General features: G+C 42.1%; 1 protein-coding gene and 1 long non-coding RNA gene across 3 annotated transcripts in view; one reads left to right on the plus strand and one right to left on the minus strand.

Moving 5' to 3' along the window:
- Positions 1 to 16307, plus strand: part of LOC128886588 (uncharacterized) — a 67165-nt gene extending 50858 nt beyond the window's left edge. The window contains exons 5-7 of one of the 2 annotated variants that reach the window (XR_008459872.1): positions 5346 to 5463; positions 15143 to 15362; positions 15423 to 16307. This is a non-coding gene — a long non-coding RNA (uncharacterized LOC128886588). Of the gene's footprint in view, positions 1 to 5345; positions 5464 to 15142 lie in introns of both variants that reach the window. The other variant, XR_008459871.1, reaches the window with a different exon arrangement.
- LOC128886572 (junctophilin-1-like) overlaps positions 1 to 17324 on the minus strand; it is a 39799-nt gene that overhangs the window by 14645 nt on the left and 7830 nt on the right. Inside the window, exon 3 of the mRNA XM_054141567.1 lies at positions 13512 to 13723. Within this exon, the coding sequence (XP_053997542.1) occupies positions 13512 to 13723 (212 nt within the window). The remainder of the gene's footprint in view (positions 1 to 13511; positions 13724 to 17324) is intronic.

A 17324-nucleotide genomic window follows, 5' to 3' on the forward strand; every position in this document is an offset into this window, starting at 1 on the left:
TAATACACGTACGTACACCTGTCAGTTACGCAGAGAAAGTCTTCAACGAGAAGTTAGGTTTAATTTTCCGACTACGCAAAGTAGAATTTACTGTTCGGGGATTTTGGTGTGACGGCAGGCAGCTTTAACGTCAAATCTGAGGTTACGAGCTCCCTCGAGCTTGCTCCTTATTGCGTATACATACATATCAGTGGCAGGAGTAAAGTGGTAAGAAAAGATAAATAAAGCCTCTGGCTTTTCAATTTAAAAAAACTAATTTAATTGAACTCCACCTCGTATCTCGTACTGCGTGTCCACCTATTGACGAAGCAACTTATTCCCTGGCGCAGACAAAACGCTTATTAGATATTGTCGATATTATTAGAACATCGCACCGGGTTCGATAATGCAAAGAACGCGAATATTTATGTAACCGTGTGACGTAGATTTATAACATTGTTGTACGAGCGCCGGTATTACTGGTGCTGCCAAATGACGCGCGTGTGATCAGAATAACGTAGTCCGTGACGAATGCGGAATGAGTAACGCGCTGAACGTCGGTGTCGGAACTTTTCATACCATTTCCAACTCAACGCGACAGCCGATTACACGTTTGCGTACACATATTTAGATTGCCTTAGAATATTCAAAACTCCATACAATCTTAACCGTTCCAAAAACTTTCTATCTCATGATGTAACATTTATTTTTACGTCCAAAGAACTCGTTACAAATTCGCAGCCGATTAGCTCGCTATTACTCGCGACGAAGAATCGTTCGAAGAGTATTTTGTCGCGAGTAATAGCGATTACCAGGTCTCACCACGAGGAGGTTGCTGCGAGCGGAGACCCGGAGAGAGATAGAGGGAATCAGAGTTCCTTCGAGCTCCCTCTACATGAATTATACAATCGTGCTTAATGCTAATTGTAAGTACGAAACAGTAGAGATCGAAGGAAACAAAGTCCCTACGATTTCCAAAATCTGTCAAGCAATCGATTTCACTGAGAAAATGAAGCTAACACGCGAGATAGACGCGAACCGTGCAACTGGACTTACTGGGTCGGTCCAGTTTTCACTTGGCGAGAATGAAGAGAGAGATTGACGTTTCCGAATCAGTCCTCAACTCCCTGCATCTCGTCGGGAGCTATTATCGTTATTACTCGCTACGAACAATCCTTCGTCGCGAATAACAGCGGGCTGATCGGCTGCGAATTTGTAGTAAGCTCTTTAGACACGAGATTAAATGTTACATTATGAGATAGGAGCTTTTTGGAACGGATGAGACTGTATGGAGCTTTGAATATTCAAAGGCAATCTAAACATGTGTACGCAAACGGAGTGACAGACGTTGCGTTGTTCAATTGGAACATTGTGCTGTAAAAAGACCTAAATTCATTGCATTATTTTATATTTTGTTAGATACAGTCAGTCTCATAAGTATTCGTACCCTCTATGTCCATTAAAGAAATTTGTCGAAATTAAATGATAGGTTTGATGTTTTCAAATAAATTTGTCACTATAAATACATGCATAAGCGAAGTTTATCCATGTGTATATTTATAGTGAAACATTTATTTACATATATCAAGCCTAGCATTTAATGTTGTCTCAAGTCTTTCACGAGAGACCTCGTAGTACAACTTTGAACCCAGGATTCATAAAGTACATAACAACAACAAATCTCTAACCAAATGATTAAGCTAATGAACGAAAAATTCCTGGTAACATCCCTCGTTTCCGAAGCGGCGAAAAATTGTGAATAAATTTCCCCCGAAGCGTCGCGGCGTTTCATCTTCAACGAATTCCTCGCGTCGACCTTTAATTAAGGACGATAATTAAGTGGGCTCTCGCGCGCCACCGATACTTTCGGGCAACGATAAATCTTCGCAGGCGCAGTTCCTCCTCGTGTTTCACGAGTCGATGTACATTTCCACGATGCTGGGCACGACCTGTCGAGCGCACTTTTTCGCGTAGATTCGTCCGATCGACACAGCTATGTTAATTCGCGAGCAAATACGCGAGGGAATGGAAACGAAACTCAGTCAGACTTCTCGTTTTGCGATTCCCATCGAGACTCTCGAAGGGGCGTTCAGTTTTTCAGTACGAATATTTATCGTTATGGACGTACGACGAAAGGTAAATTGTCTAAAGTAGAGATGGATCTGATACGATTGGATATTGGTTCAAATGCTGTTTTAAGCAATTAGTCTGTACTGCTTTGAATAGTCCATGCGAGAATATACGCTCTTCGAAGTACATTCAGTAAACTTTTCAATCGAAACAGACTGTTAACAAGTTTATAAATAATAATCGAGGGAGTATCCTGAAGAGTCTTCGCGCGGCGAGTTCAACGCCGTCGAATAAATTACACTTTTAATAACTATCTTTCCTGTAATTATTGTCCGCGGTACTTGCCTCCTTTCTTCTTTACATTCAATTATGCGCGACCAGGTTGAAAGCATCCGCCGAGTTAGCGTCCTCGTTTATTCGCTGGGATTCTGTTTGTCCACAGTGGAATAGGTCGTTAATGATCAGACACGCCCGAGTAAATACACAGGACGCGAAGGATGCGAAATAGTATTTTCTCGGGCATCGACTACTTAAATTGTCTTTTATACGAAAATAAAATATTATACTTTGCGTAATTGCAATTCTAGTTTAATCAACCTATTTTCCCTTTAACGCAGGAGCTTTTGAAGAGAGCTCCGATAAAAATATTTAACCAAAATAATTCCCCGATGGGAAGACGGATCTCGGCAAGAGTCAGGAGAGTAATTGATTACGCTCAGGAATTCCGATTTATCACGAGCTTCCTATCCTGACTCTCTCGAGGCGCTCGTATCCTTTGGCTTTTCTTTCGCGGAGTCGCAGCGTCGCGCGAGCATCCATTATTTAAACGAACGACATTCTCGTTTGAGGGCGTAGAGCGGCCGTTCAATATTTATGAACCCTCCTGGGAGGAACGGCAGAACGTCCACGAAATATTCGGCCGTTCGTGATTCCGCCGAGTAATTAATCGTGTCCCACAGTCACGTGTCTTAATTGATCGGACCTACTTTTCTCTTTTTCGTTTTTCAGGCTCGTGGACTCGTTAAAATGATTTCAAGAATACGCTGTTAAACGGTTCAGTCATCGTTTTGCTGTGTCATTACGTAACTTAGTTATTTATGCAATATTTGCGTAATACGTATTTGATATAATTCTAATAAATTAATAATTCTTTATAATGGATAATGTGTCTAATTTTATGAATTAATATGTAATGAATTTATAGATAATATATATAAATATATAGATATAAGTTGGTCTTGGTAACAATGTCATTAATAATATTATTGTATTTTTTAAATTGAGTTTGATCGCGTGACTAAATATTAAAATGTCGATATCGTTTTTAATATTAGTCACCCTTTCGAATTATTCGAAATCGATTAAAAACGTGTTCCCGACGAGAATTCCAACGTGTCGTTTCCGAATTGGTGTTAAATATTATTAGTCCGATCGGTAGGCGGGAATTTTTCGACACGCCGTAAAATCCCGTTGGCGCAGATCTCGTTCCAGATAGAAGCTCGACATTTCGACTTGTACACAACGGTTAACGAGGTTATATTGACGTTTAAAGATAGACCGTGAAATATGGATCACCGATGTTTACCAAATCGCCGATACACATCGCTCTGGGTTCCCTGTTTCGGGCCACGGAAACGCGTTATTTCCACCACGGACGAAATTAAATTCTTCCTCGACTGGAACGCTATGTTGGAGGGCCAGAAAGGGCCGCAGAAAGACGCCGAGAACGTGCCCAAGACGAGGTAGCAAGGAAAAGCGTAGTCGTTCGCTAGAATTGCAATCCGAATCATTTTTGGTTTTCAGAGCCTCGAGATTGAACCACCTCTCATTCCGATTGTAATTAGGAAAAATGACTCGTTCCAGTTTCGTAGCCCACCCTGTACATACTCGCGAAAATGTCACACATGCCAAAATGGCTCGTGCAATGTAAGTAGAATCTTCCTTCCTCGATTAAAAATGAAAAATTGTTCCACATTTGGAAAATGCACCGAGGATGACTGAAACTAAACACTCGTGTGGATTAAATAGAGTGCCCCATTCGACTGGAGGACGCAAATTTCCACCGAAAGCATCAGCCAGTCCCGAAATGAAAACTATCCGCGACCCCAATGGCCTCGTGTCCTGAGAACGAATTGAAATCCTGAAAATTCTGTTTCTCCTCTTTTAATCTCGAAAACCTGTTCGTTTCCATTGCGAGGACGGAGGGGTGCGAGAGGGTGAAAAAGCGACGGTTCATTCAAGACCTCTTTTCCAGCGTGAAATCAAACCCCCGCGCATCAGCCAGTTTTCTTTAGTGAAGGGCCCGTGGGATCGTTTCCTCCCGCCATTCTCCGCTCCTAACTTCGCTGATTGCGGGATAAGCTCCGTGAGGGCTCTCCGCGGTGTTCGAGGAGGGAAACGATAAGCATCCGTACGTAAAAAAAAAAAGAAAAGAAAAAATAAAGAACCGAAACGGGCCTGTAATCGACGCCTGAATTTCCCCCTGGCTTTTTTCTTCTTCGCGGCATTTTCACTCCTCGAGGGTCGCTGTCGCGCCCAGCTCGCGAACGTTTGCTCTTTCATTAATTTCCACGAGGCCATTAAGGTTTGAAACCGTGAAACGGATCGCTTGCGCTTTATCTCGCTGTGTAATCACCCTTTAACGTCAACCACTTTCCATTAGCAAACGGACAGCGAGAACGTCCTCGGATCAATTACGCGTGCAAATTGTTTATGCAAATGTTGTTCGGCGTGTTATTTTTCGTTCGCGGCTTCGCTCTTCGGGGAATGGCGTTGAAAAATTCGTTGGGTCGCGCTGGAGCCGTGGGTGACCTGCATGCGCAGAACTGGGATCCACTTGTGCAAATCATTTGACGTGTTAATAGGTTTCTTGAGAGGAAATGAAACGAAAGGCTTTTCAGACTTTTCGGCGAAGATTCGGAAATGTTTAGTATGGCAGGAGGAAGCAATTAACTAATAATTTTGTTTGGGACATGGTTGTACATGTATGCCTTGAACTATGATTCTTTTAACTGATGATCTATGACTACAAATTCCTTGAAATGATCGCTTATTTAATCTTCTATCTATTATTAAATGATTTCCTAAAATTCTGAAACGGTTATAAGGTATGATTTCATTAACCCCTTCACCTGGTACTCCTTAAAATTTCCTTAAAATATACTGAATATTTGTACATGTTATCTACATGGAGTGCGTTAGTCCTGCAATCGACCTGTGCCCTACTCTTACGATGGCGACCCTAACGTTAACCACGTCTGAAAGTAACTTAGCTCATCCTGTGTGTTTTATCGCAGTATTTCAACAGGTAACCTGGGCTGTTGACCTTGACCAGCAGTCAAAGGATCGAACCAAGGTGGGGCAACGAATCAGCGAGCTCTTCTTTGAAAATGGACGCGTCCAGCGGATGCTGGGGTAAGTTTATCCACGATATTCGCATGGACTCGTCCTTCTCCACGCGGTTTCGCACACAAATGCTCCTCCACCTCGCGCTCGGTCGCACGCGCCTGTGCACAGCTGATGCATCGACACGGTACACTTCGCAGTGGGATTGTTCTCTTCATTCTACTTACTTTGCCGACTCGGGGCCTTTGTAATCAACAACCTTGAAGATATAAACAGATAACAATTCGTTTTATATAAAGCTTGGGTTTAATAACAGCGCCTTGGCCGAGTCTCGCCTTTTACGCGTTTATTATACATCGTCGAATAAATTGTCCACCTTCCTTTGCGTAACGATATTCTCCTTATTTATTCATTTACGCGGTTTCTTTATCATGTTGACTGCCAAACAACTCACGAAAATTTATACAAGCCCAACGCTTTATTTTTATATAACTGAAAAATATTTTTGTTGAATTTAAAGTAGTACTTATTTCTGCGATTACGCCAAATTCACGAAGTAATTTATTTAATTCATTAGTGAAAAATCCTGTCACACATATATGGATGACCTGGCGATCAACTCGTTATATTTTCGTTGCGCGTAATCGAAATAGCCCCAGCGGAGAGAAGATAAGTCGGATGACCAAAGAAGCGATATAAAATTTGACATTCCTGTAACATGTAGATCTTGTTTATCCATCCGCGATGAATAATTTCTTAACCCCGAATTCCAGCGTCTCGGCGATGAATAAAGCGGTAGTCATGTTATGTATACACGTGGATCTGGTATCAACGTGTTCCCGTGTATTTACAGGAAAGAGTGCACAGCTGCACCGCAGACCTCCTCCGATCGCGAGCCTCCTCCTTTCTTCAACGGTTATATTCGTAATCGCCGTGCGAATAATTGGACAACGTTCATTAGAACGGTCGAGCGCTCGTAGAACCGCGCGAAGAGTTATTCCTTCGTTAATTTTATCACGTGCTTGAACGAGGACTAAGATGCTGGAATATAGCAGGGTCATTTGGGATATTCATCTGCAGCATGCGCGACGATCTTTTTTCTCCTTCTCAACGCGTGCTTTTATGTTTCGTCATTTTTTAACATTCAGAGGATTCAATGCCTCGTTCGCCATTTTTTTGTGTGCTGTTGTTCCGTTCTCTTATTTAGTGTTATGAATCTTACCTCTTCAAAGACGAATGATCAAGTACGTAGCCTCGCAATGTTGTGTCTAGACTCTAATTATTTATTTCAACAAAAGTAAAAGTTTTATTTATTGAATTTTTTCCCTTTAGAATCCACAGAATATAAAATAACAACGTAAACGGTTCCACGTTGGCTTCATCCGTAAAAATAAACCTTTAAAAAGGGAATGAGAATAATGATATTAACGAGATGCCTTGACTAATTATTTTGCCACTGCTTTATGATCCATAAAATGGCGGCCTCGACGTGTTCCGTTAAAGAAATTGTGCAGCGGTTACTATTTTTCGCGTGGATTTTCGAGTGGAAATTGAAATTCCAACAAAGGCCAGCCTACGCAACGGCGATTCCCGCGGCAGCCAATGGCCAAATGCGGCATGTGGATCGCTGATTTCGAGAATCTCGCCTACAAACCGATGCGTCGCGACGCCAATACGGAGAAGCGTCCTGGCACGGTCACGTCATCTCGAACGTGCGTGCCGTACGCGCGCGAAAATAGCATGATTATTCGACGCGTTCTTGCGCTCCGCGAACGTCACGTGACCGAAGGTTTGTACACGTGCTAATTAACACTGACCCCCCCTGTTTACCTGGAGCCATCAGGAATTCCGGAATTGAAAAGCCTCCGTTGGGTTTCGTGTTCTGATAACATTCAACCTCGATGCAGAAGAAAACACATAAGGAATTAATGTTTGAATTAACTTGTAACGTTTAACTTACATTTGTAATGCTTGCTTACGACATTAATAATTTCAAAGAAAGTTGTTTGGATTATATAATATATAATAAAATGGCGTTGAAAACAAAAATACGTCTGTATCTTCAAGGGAATGGAAACGTTCGTTTGGCTGTCAGGTCTGAAAATCGATGAATTGATTGCTCCAATTTGTCGCTGTCTATTTCGCTACTCTTTTCACTTCGCCCGAGGTATTCGAAGAAGCAAAATCTCTACAGTGGCTCGTCGGGAGCTCTCGAACAGAGAAAGGGTGAATTCTCTGATGTGTCGAGCTTTCGCGTGGGAAAAAGTAGCGCGAAAAAATTTAAATGAAACATTCGTCGCTGGTAACGCGTGTTAAACGAAGAGAAGCGGAAATACTTTCCAGGTCAGCCGGTCGTCGTAGCGTAATTCTCGAAAACGCTCGACTCACCCTTTGCACGCCTGTGTTCGTGTTTACACAGCGAGGACGTTTCACCCCTTCGTGCGTGGCGAGAAACACGTTGTAACGAATCGTTTCCTCGGAGGGTGGAAGCTAGCGATGGCCCTGATACGATTAGACATCTATAGTTCAATAAGGATTTTATTGATACACTTCAATTCGACTTAACATCCCTACATTTTCCTAAACACGAATTAAGGAATTACATTCGCATTTTGAGGTTTGTACACTTGAACTGTGGGCTAGCGTCGATAGTGCCGATTCGTTATCATTCCCATCGCTAGTGGAAACGGAAACGATCGTAGGGGATCCATTTTGGTGTTCCGTGGCCCCGCGTAAGAATTACGAGTGGGTCGTTAGGCATTCCTTAAGTAACGATTTTACGGTCGAGCATACATCATCGGCCACGTTTCTTCCTTGACACGGGGCGCCGCGAGATCAGAAAACGCGGGCAGCTGGCTGCCCCGGCTCTAAATAAAGCGCTCAAGTGCACCAGGCAACACGAAACGCAATAAAACTTATCTGCACCACTCTCTGCCCTCCTCCACCATTCCTCCCTCCACGCCCTTCTTCTTGCTAACTACTTATATTCTCTTCTTGGCTTCCTTCGTCCCTATCTCCAGGCTCCTCGTTGTTTTATTTCATTTATTTTTTGTTTAACCAGCGTGCGACTTGGGACTTTATCTAACATAATAATTTATCGAAAACTGGTTACTTTTCGAAACGAATGCTTTCACTTCTGACGTAATGTTACTCGAGTTTTTAAATGTAAAATGGTTGTCGCGTGCGAGTGCGCGATAACTCACGCGTGCAACGCGTACTCCAGAGGATGCTTGTCACACCTTTCCTGATAAATTAATTTTGCATAAGCAGGCAGAATGAAAGTGGAGCTATGACGAAACCCTTTCGCGTCCTATTTCTGTTTATCTACCAGGAATGATCGGTGGTGTTTGGACGGATGGAGTTGTCGCGTAAAATACATAGCTTTATTTCCTTGTAAAATTGATACGTCATCTATCGTAATGTTATGAAAATCCTCCGTAGATAATGCACCGATGGTGCATCGATGGGCTGTGTCATTATCGATCGATTCGGAAGCATTAGGCCAGCGGCGTAATTACCATAGCCATTTCATTCCAAGTAATGTAACACCGTGTTATGTATTCCAGTGATGTACAGTTTATTGCCACGAGCTAGCGATAAATCTTGTAAACGACGAGGATCGAGGAAAATAATCATTGCAGGGCATGTCCTAGTTTCGATTGGTCCTTTGACGAGAATTTTCGGAGCACCAGAGTCGTAAGCGTGGCGTGGGTTCAAAGGTATCGATTTTTTCCTCAATGTCAGGATAGTTTCGAATGTCCATTCATCTCGAACATGACGGGGGTTGAGATTGACCGCAATGAAATCCAAGATTGTTCTATTTGCAGATATAATACTGGCGTACTCGTCTGGCGTTTTTGCGAGCGATTCGGAACAGCTATTTTCAGTGGTCGAGATAAAGCGTAACATCCACCTCGAATAATTCAATTACAACTTTTTAATGAAATGAATTAGCTGGACAAAAATGTTCACGTGGATAGGTAATTTTCGGAGTAGAATTGTTTTCTACATTAATATTTCGAATGGCGAACGAATGAGTTTTTCGCAGCGATTACGTCTCGCAATTGTTCTCGATTTGATTGACATCGGCATTTTTTTTTTTATTTCAGTCCGTAGTTTGAATTAATTTCATCTCTAATGAATCCTCCATGGCACCCTTTGCAATTTTTCACAGAGGATAATTTTACGCTTTTGATATAGTTGCGTGTAATCGTCTCTTTTAAGAGTTTCAAACGCGACCAGAGAACGTTGTACCGTACCTTGTAGCTTGTAAACACGGTTATCGTTCGTTTTGCTGTATATGATTGAAATAACGCCGCGGAATTCTTGTATCTGTTGGCTACAATACCTTGCATTGTTTGAATAATTAGTTAAATTATAAATAATTAAATCAAAATAATTTAATCGAACGAATAAAGGTTATAGAATGATCGCGTTGATATTTAAAATTTTCAATTAAAGTACTAAAGAAACTTATTTATCGTTACGAGAGGTAACACACGAGCTCCAGTAATTGAGTTCAAGTTTTCAAAAAAATGAATTTCAATGCCAACGAGTGATGTTACGTTTTTTTCGTGTACTGCTTGTCGTGATTATTTCTGCTCTTTCAGTCTCTGGAGTTTTCCGCTTTCGATTTTCGTTCCTCGAGGCACTTCCAATTTCAACGAGTCGTCCGGAGACCAACGAAATTTCCTTTTTGAATTTTATTCACAGCCGCAAAGCAGTAGTATTAGTTTTTCGTTACACGGCCAAAAGCAACGTCATGAAATTCTGTGGAACCTAGTAACGAGTCTAAGCTTTCGGAAAATAAATTCAAACAGTTACGTTATTTTAAAATTTGCCTGCTCCCGAAGGCCGTGGTTCGTAAAAAGATTTTTCTTTAATCTTGCGAAGATCTACTACCAACTCCACGCGCTTACTGCTCAAGCAGATCAATAAGTTCATCCTTGTACAATTCATCGAGAAATGAAACTCGGAGCTTCGTTCAATCCTAGCCTTGGCCAGTGTTGATGAAATGTTTTCCCGCGTTCTTTCTTACTGCTTGGGTTCGATACAACACCACCAGGAGTCCAGTACGGCCACTTTGGCGACAGATCGTCGATTTATTTTATTTTCCAGCGTCGCCGTCGGTTGCACGGTCGTCGGTACGCGTGCGTGTACGCGCGAATCGAGGTCGGACTTTCGAAACGCCGCAAATCGCCCGGTTGGAAAATAGTTGGAGGGTGAGTCACACGATTTTATCGCGGACGATCTAAAAGTTGCTTTACGAGTCGCGCCGGTGGGGAACAAACGTGTTCCTTTGCGTTTTCACGGATCGGAGAAATGCTCTCGACTGCGGGCGTGAGAATGATGAATATTAAATAAAAGGTGGCCGGAACGGGAATGGGAGCGCGAGTATTTATTCCAACCCTCTTGCTTGTTCCCTCCAGCTTTCAATGCGTGTCTCCTTCCTCGCGGAATAACGTTAACTCTGGAAAATTGAGCACTAGCTCCGACATACTTGAACATTTCCTACTTTCCACAGAAAACCATAGGAATAATTGATAAAAATAAAGAAAGTTTCTTCATCAATTGTTTGAAATTTGTAACGTTACCAAGCTACCATAAAAGAAACTAAATTAATTAACAGGATACCGTAAACTACCGCATCTCAAGCCGTCGCTAATATGTTTGCGTACGAATGTTTTGCATATAGAGATTTTTTGGAAATTTCTAAACTAGAACATTGATGCATAATGAATTAATAATAATGTTAGCACTGGCGATTAGTATGCATCAGCTCGAAAAGGCGAGGAAGATAACGGATGAGAAGTGTCTCGTAGATAAGCTAGCAGAGGTGAAAAATCCGTCCCTGTACCTATTACAAGAGTGTTGGATAATATAGAACGACCCACTTTGTATAAGAGGGACATCATAATTATCGATTATCTTGGTCAAACGGCGCCGTAAAAAGACGGATGCGTACGCGTGAGAATTTTACTCTAAGCCATCGTACAAAATAAAAAGACACGTATATCCGAAGTGACAATAATCGAAACTCAGCAGGGAATGGATCAAAGACAGAAATGGGAAGAAGCTTTGTTGAAACGTGAGATGTATATATTAATTTGTGGATATATTTTTAGATGTGTAAATTACTTATTACCTGTCTGTCACTAGCGATTAATTAAATTGAATCATTTAAATTCGCTTTTCTGCGTTCGTGAAATAATCTGGATATATGATCGTAACGAAGAGAAATATGATTTTTATTGAACTACAACAAAGAAACGCCTAAAAAAAATAACTGAACGTTAGTTATTGTTTGAATAAAGTTTTCCCCGACTCAGAACAGGATACGAGATGATATCCGGTGAGTTGGAGTTCTACGATTCGTAGGTGACGCAGTAGCGTCTTTTTTAAACGATGAATCGATCCGAGTCGAAGCTTATTTACGACAGAACGATTTCGAAACGCACGTGGCCTTAAAACGTCGGCTCGCGGGACGTTTGACGTTCGCGAAAGGGAATGTTACAGGGGGTTGGGAATTATGGAGTCCCAGACTGTTCTAAACATGACACGCACAATCATCGACCTGCCGACGCGCGATATTAACGTGACTCTTTAATAATTTATTCCCTCCCCTTTAGGATCCGTTTGTTTCTTGTTTCGTGCTCGTGACGTGTATACTCCTGGGGTTGAGTGTACCATAAATGCGGCGTACTAAATAATTAAAGTTTATTTCCTTCGTCCGTTCCAATTAACCGTTTTCATTATAGTACTGTTCGTTTGTTCAGTTCGTCCTACTATGTCGAGAAAGATAAAATAATATTTGGACGAAAGTATTTTCTTTTTACATTCGAAAAAATGACATTCTAAATTCCTCTCAACGTTACGGCTACGTTACGGGTCCCCTTTAGAATCTTTCTATGCAATAAAAATAAAAAAGGGTATCCAACATCGCTCCACACACGATCTCTTTACAATTTATGCGCAGTCCACAAATGAAAAATGGAACGTCGACGAAAATAAATAACGTAACGTCGACCTTCGAAATTTGAAAAAATAATATGTATATATTCCCATTCCAGAGCTAAAAAAATATACCTTCTTTCAAACAATATTATTAACTATACCCACACGACAAAATAAAAATCTCATTTCATTGTGAAAAAAGAGGCGCATAAATTAAAATCACCGACGAGTGTTTCGACACGTGATATCGCGTAGTATCGGAGCACATGTGATATTATTGAATGTAAATAAAAACGTAAATAAAAAATTTTCGTAGTGTATCCTCTTCAAAAAGAAGTTTGAAACACACCGAACTCTAGAAATCGAATGAAAAAGGTGAATTAACAAGTATCCTCGACTCGTAGTCGATCATCACGGTTATTAATTATCAATCCAACGAAACAGAGCGTCGGGAAAGACGATAGTCGCGTTGGATCCGTCGCCAAATTGGCAGCGGTCCCAAATTCGCGTGAAAAAGGGGACTGCGTCGCGGACAGGTCATTAAAACGCTTATTAATAACTACAAATTAAACGCAGAAAAAAAAGAAATATCTGAAAACCGCGTCCCGTTGCGGGACGGGTTAAAGGTTGTCGAGGCATCGACAGATCGAGCCGATTAATTGAGAAGATGAAACTCGAGCAAAAGCGTCGGGAACACGTGTCCTGTCAGGTGGAGTTGACACAGATTTCAGCGATTTGCATCGACGTTCAGGATACGGCGCGCGGCGTATCCTTTGATCTGCTCTTGACAGCTTTGTTCCCCGTCCCCCGTCTAGCGGTATACGTAGTTTTTCCGTTTTATTGCGTTGTCCTTGGTTTCCTTTCCAGGGGATTGTGTCCGTATCGAGCCAGACGGGGAACGCTGCGTCGGAAGTTTAGGTCCGGAACGTCTCGTCCAATTATTTGCGTTGGTTCAGTATTCGAGTAGACAACCATTTGATCATAGTTTTGTCATAGATATAGGACAGAGTTTCGTAAGCAATGTTCGATCTTTCTCAGATTTGCCCCCCCCCCCCCCGCCCCCCACAAAACGAATTATCATCTACCTTTGACTTGCTAGAGTTAAAAACAGTTTACGATCTCGCAGCGCATAGGTTCCTAGCGTAATAAGATAAAAGACTCACCACTGTCAGCGTAGGTCTCCGAGCCGTAGCCATCCTGAAGACCGCTCGCCCACGTGCCCTCGTACCTCGCCGTGGACGTGGTCGATTGTCGGACACCGTATCGACCCTTGAATCCCTGAGTCCATTCGCCGCGATAAATCCAGCGGCCACGGGTCTCCATGCCCAGGCCGTGTCGTTTCCCGTTCTGCCATTGGCCCTCGTAAGCCGAGCCACTGGAAATTGGATATCGTTCGTAACAATGCGAATGAATAATCTTAGGAAACGAATCATGCACTTTTTTCACACTCTCGTTCAACGAGGATAATTAAAGGATCGACCCTGTTCCGAGCACTTGTTGCTTCCATCGTTTCAGCTTTTTTTTCCCAACGATAATTGTCTAATTCAGTGGTCCTTAACCTTTTCAAGACGGAGCACGCGAAAAGATTCGAGGGGAGATTCTTAACGCTTCGGTACAGGATGTACTTGCTTTAGTCTATGCATCGTTATAATATATTGAACGGTTTTCGTGTGGTAAAGGATACCAGTGCAATTTTTCTGGTAGTTGTAATGTATATAAACTGTTGATAAGTATAAGAAGTAACAATTTAAAGACTTAATTGCGGTTAAGAGTCACTGGTCTGATCGATGGTTCTTGCTCGAAGTGGTTCGTCACTGATTTGTGAAGTATACAGGTATCTTAAAATGCGTGGTACGACTTGTTTTGTAAAAGTGAACAAAAAATGTGGAATAAATTTTTTTCATACGAAGCTCCGTTTATGGAAGTGCCCAACGTGTCTGACCATTACTCGATATTTCTACTTATTTAGTTGCGAGTACAAATACCAACGCAAGTCGAAACAACGAGCAATGGACAGACGCAGCAATGGAAACGCATCTAGACTCACCAAACAAACTTTCCAATCATCGAAAAATTAATCCTAGTTTTCCTATTTTGTATTAACAAAGAAGGACCTAACGAATTGTCTAACAGTCCCGAGGACCGTGAACCTAAGTGATCGAAACGACTCGAATAAAATGCTCGAGCACCGTGTTATAATTATTGTAATATTCTTCCGTTCGAGCCCCTGGTCCTGGTGAGAATTAGGCGAATGAAATTTCGACGATCCCATTATCGTATACCTCGTCCCCCGTTCGAGGAACGTGATCCAAATGCGAGTAATCAGAGTTCACCGGATAGTCCGTTCCTAACGCGCGGTCCGCACGAAAGGAAATCATTATCAAACGCTTCAGTGTTCCCGATATTTTCCTCTTATTTGAGAGCTTTTCCACGAATGTGATCGGAGATTCGAGGCGAATTCAAGTAAAGACTTTAAATAACTTTAAAGGATTCATTTCTACACCTAATATTTGTATGCTCTATATATATGGAAGAAATTTTTTAAATTAAACTCTAACAATTCTAAAAGTTGCATAAATATTTCCTCTATATTTTCCAATAAAATTTGTCACGGGAATATATCGCGACGTATTTGTCTTTGTTTATTTTCAGTTCCATTCCGATTGCACCAACTTGCTCGGGACTAACACTACGAAACCGTCCGACGCGCAGCGAGGGGTACCTTCTCTCACGCCAATTGTTACTTTTGTCATTCCTTTGTTTAACTTTTTTCGTTGTTTTCATTTGTTCCCAGCGTTGTCAACAGAGCGTCACGAGACTGTTTTCCCCAGGAACTGCGCTTCGACAATCGCGGCGATATTCACGCACCGTTGCCGCTTGTAAAAGGCTCCAGGAGCCCGCTCTAATTAACCAGTATCCTAATTGAAAGTTGCGTCGATATGGATCGAAGGAAAGCTCCTCTCGGGTTTCACTTGCGGGAGAACACCGAAAATCAGACGAAGATCGAGGAACGCGTAAGTCTAAACAATTTTATCGCAGGATTTATAATGAAAGTGGTGTTTAAATCATTGCAGGTGAGAGACGAAAAAGGTACTTCCAATTAAAGTATCGTGCAGGTATTGCTTCGGAATTGTGCCAAAATGAACCGGAGTATTTGCAGATTACACTGTCGATAATGTAGAATACTCGGCCGATAATGCAGATTACTCTGTCGGTAATGTAGAGTGATCGGTCGGCAATGCAGATTGCTCTGTCGGTAATGTAGATTACTCGGCCGGCAATGCAGATTGCTCTGTCGGTAATGTAGATTGCTCTGTCGGTAATGTAGAGTACTCGGTCGGTAATGCAGATTGCTCTGTCGGTAATGTAGAGTACTCGGTCGGTAATGCAGATTGCTCTGTCGGTAATGTAGATTGCTCTGTCGGTAATGAAAATTGCTCTGTCGGTAATGTAGATTGCTCTGTCGGTAATGCAGAGTACTCGGCCGGTAATGTAGATTGCTCTGTCGGTAATGTAGAGTACTCAGTCGGTAATGCAGATTGCTCTGTCGGTAATGCAGAGTACTCGGCCGGTAATGTAGATTGCTCTGTCGGTAATGTAGAGTACTCAGTCGGTAATGCAGATTGCTCTGTCGGTAATGCAGATTGCTCTGTCGGTAATGTAGATTGCTCGGTCGGTAATGCAGATTGCTCTGTCGGTAATGTAGAGTACTCGGCCGGTAATGTAGATTGCTCTGTCGGTAATGTAGAGTACTCAGTCGGTAATGCAGATTGCTCGGTCGGTAATGCAGATTGCTCTGTCGGTAATGCAGAGTACTCGGTCGGTAATGTAGATTGCTCTGTCGGTAATGCAAAGTACTCGGTCGGTAATGTAGATTGCTCTGTCGGTAATGTAGATTGCTCTGCCGGTAATGCAGAGTACTCGGTCGGTAATGTAGATTGCTCTGTCGGTAATGCAGAGTGCTCGTGTACGCTGGAATGAACTAACGAGACTAAACCTAGCTCGTTAACCTCAATCTTTATCCAATATTTGTGTATTTTCAAACCAAAAAGACGCCATTCGATTAAACTAAATTTCGATAGTGTGAGACGCCTGCGTTTTCATTATCTCGGGGCACCAAAGTTTCCTTTTCAAAGGTAAAAAAAAGGCGATTAAGGGAAAATTTAAGAAAAGTGTCTCAGCGAATCGAAAGTTGGCGGAGTTTGAGGTAACTTTCGTTAATTAAATTTAAGATCCACGTAGGAACGGAGCGGCGACTCGTCGGCGATGGTAGATGGCTTATACAATCTCGGAATTAACAATGTGTACAGAGACTGGCTCAGCCGAGATCAACGTTAATCCTTAACGAACAGAGAGAGGGAGAGTACGGTGGTTTCGTGTAAATTGCCAAAGTCCAACGAGAATCGGGGAATTCCGCGAAGCTTTCGTTGCCTTCCTCTTACTTCTCGAAACAGTCTCGGAACCACCTCTGCGGATAACTTTTGACTTCGAATTCAGCAACAATTACAATTGAAATGTATTTTTAAAGCTGTAAGTTTAAAGAAAATGAATTTTTTCATAGCTACTAAAACTGATTTGTACACCGCGTGACTTTGATAGATAGTAAACATCAATTTTCAAAGAAAAATAATTTATTGCTTAATGGATTGGAGAGCAACGGATAAAGAAAAACTCACGGGAATATAAAAGCTACTCAGTCGATAACGCAGCTAGCTCTGCTGGAAATGTAGAGCGCACGGTCGATAATGCAGACTACTTTGTCGGTAATATAGAGTGCTTGGTCGGTAATGCAGATTGCTCTGTCGGTAATGTAGAGTGATCGGTCGATAATGCAAATTACTCCGTCCGTAATGTAGAGTGCTCGGTCGATAATGCAGATTACTCTGTCGGTAATGCAGATTACTCGGTCGGTAATGCAGATTGATCTGTCGGTAATGCAGATTGCTCTGTCGGTAATGTAGATTACTCGGTCGGTA

Source organism: Hylaeus anthracinus, unplaced genomic scaffold (genome assembly GCF_026225885.1).
Source record: "Hylaeus anthracinus isolate JK02 unplaced genomic scaffold, UHH_iyHylAnth1.0_haploid 11985, whole genome shotgun sequence".
NCBI lineage: Eukaryota > Metazoa > Arthropoda > Insecta > Hymenoptera > Colletidae > Hylaeus > Hylaeus anthracinus.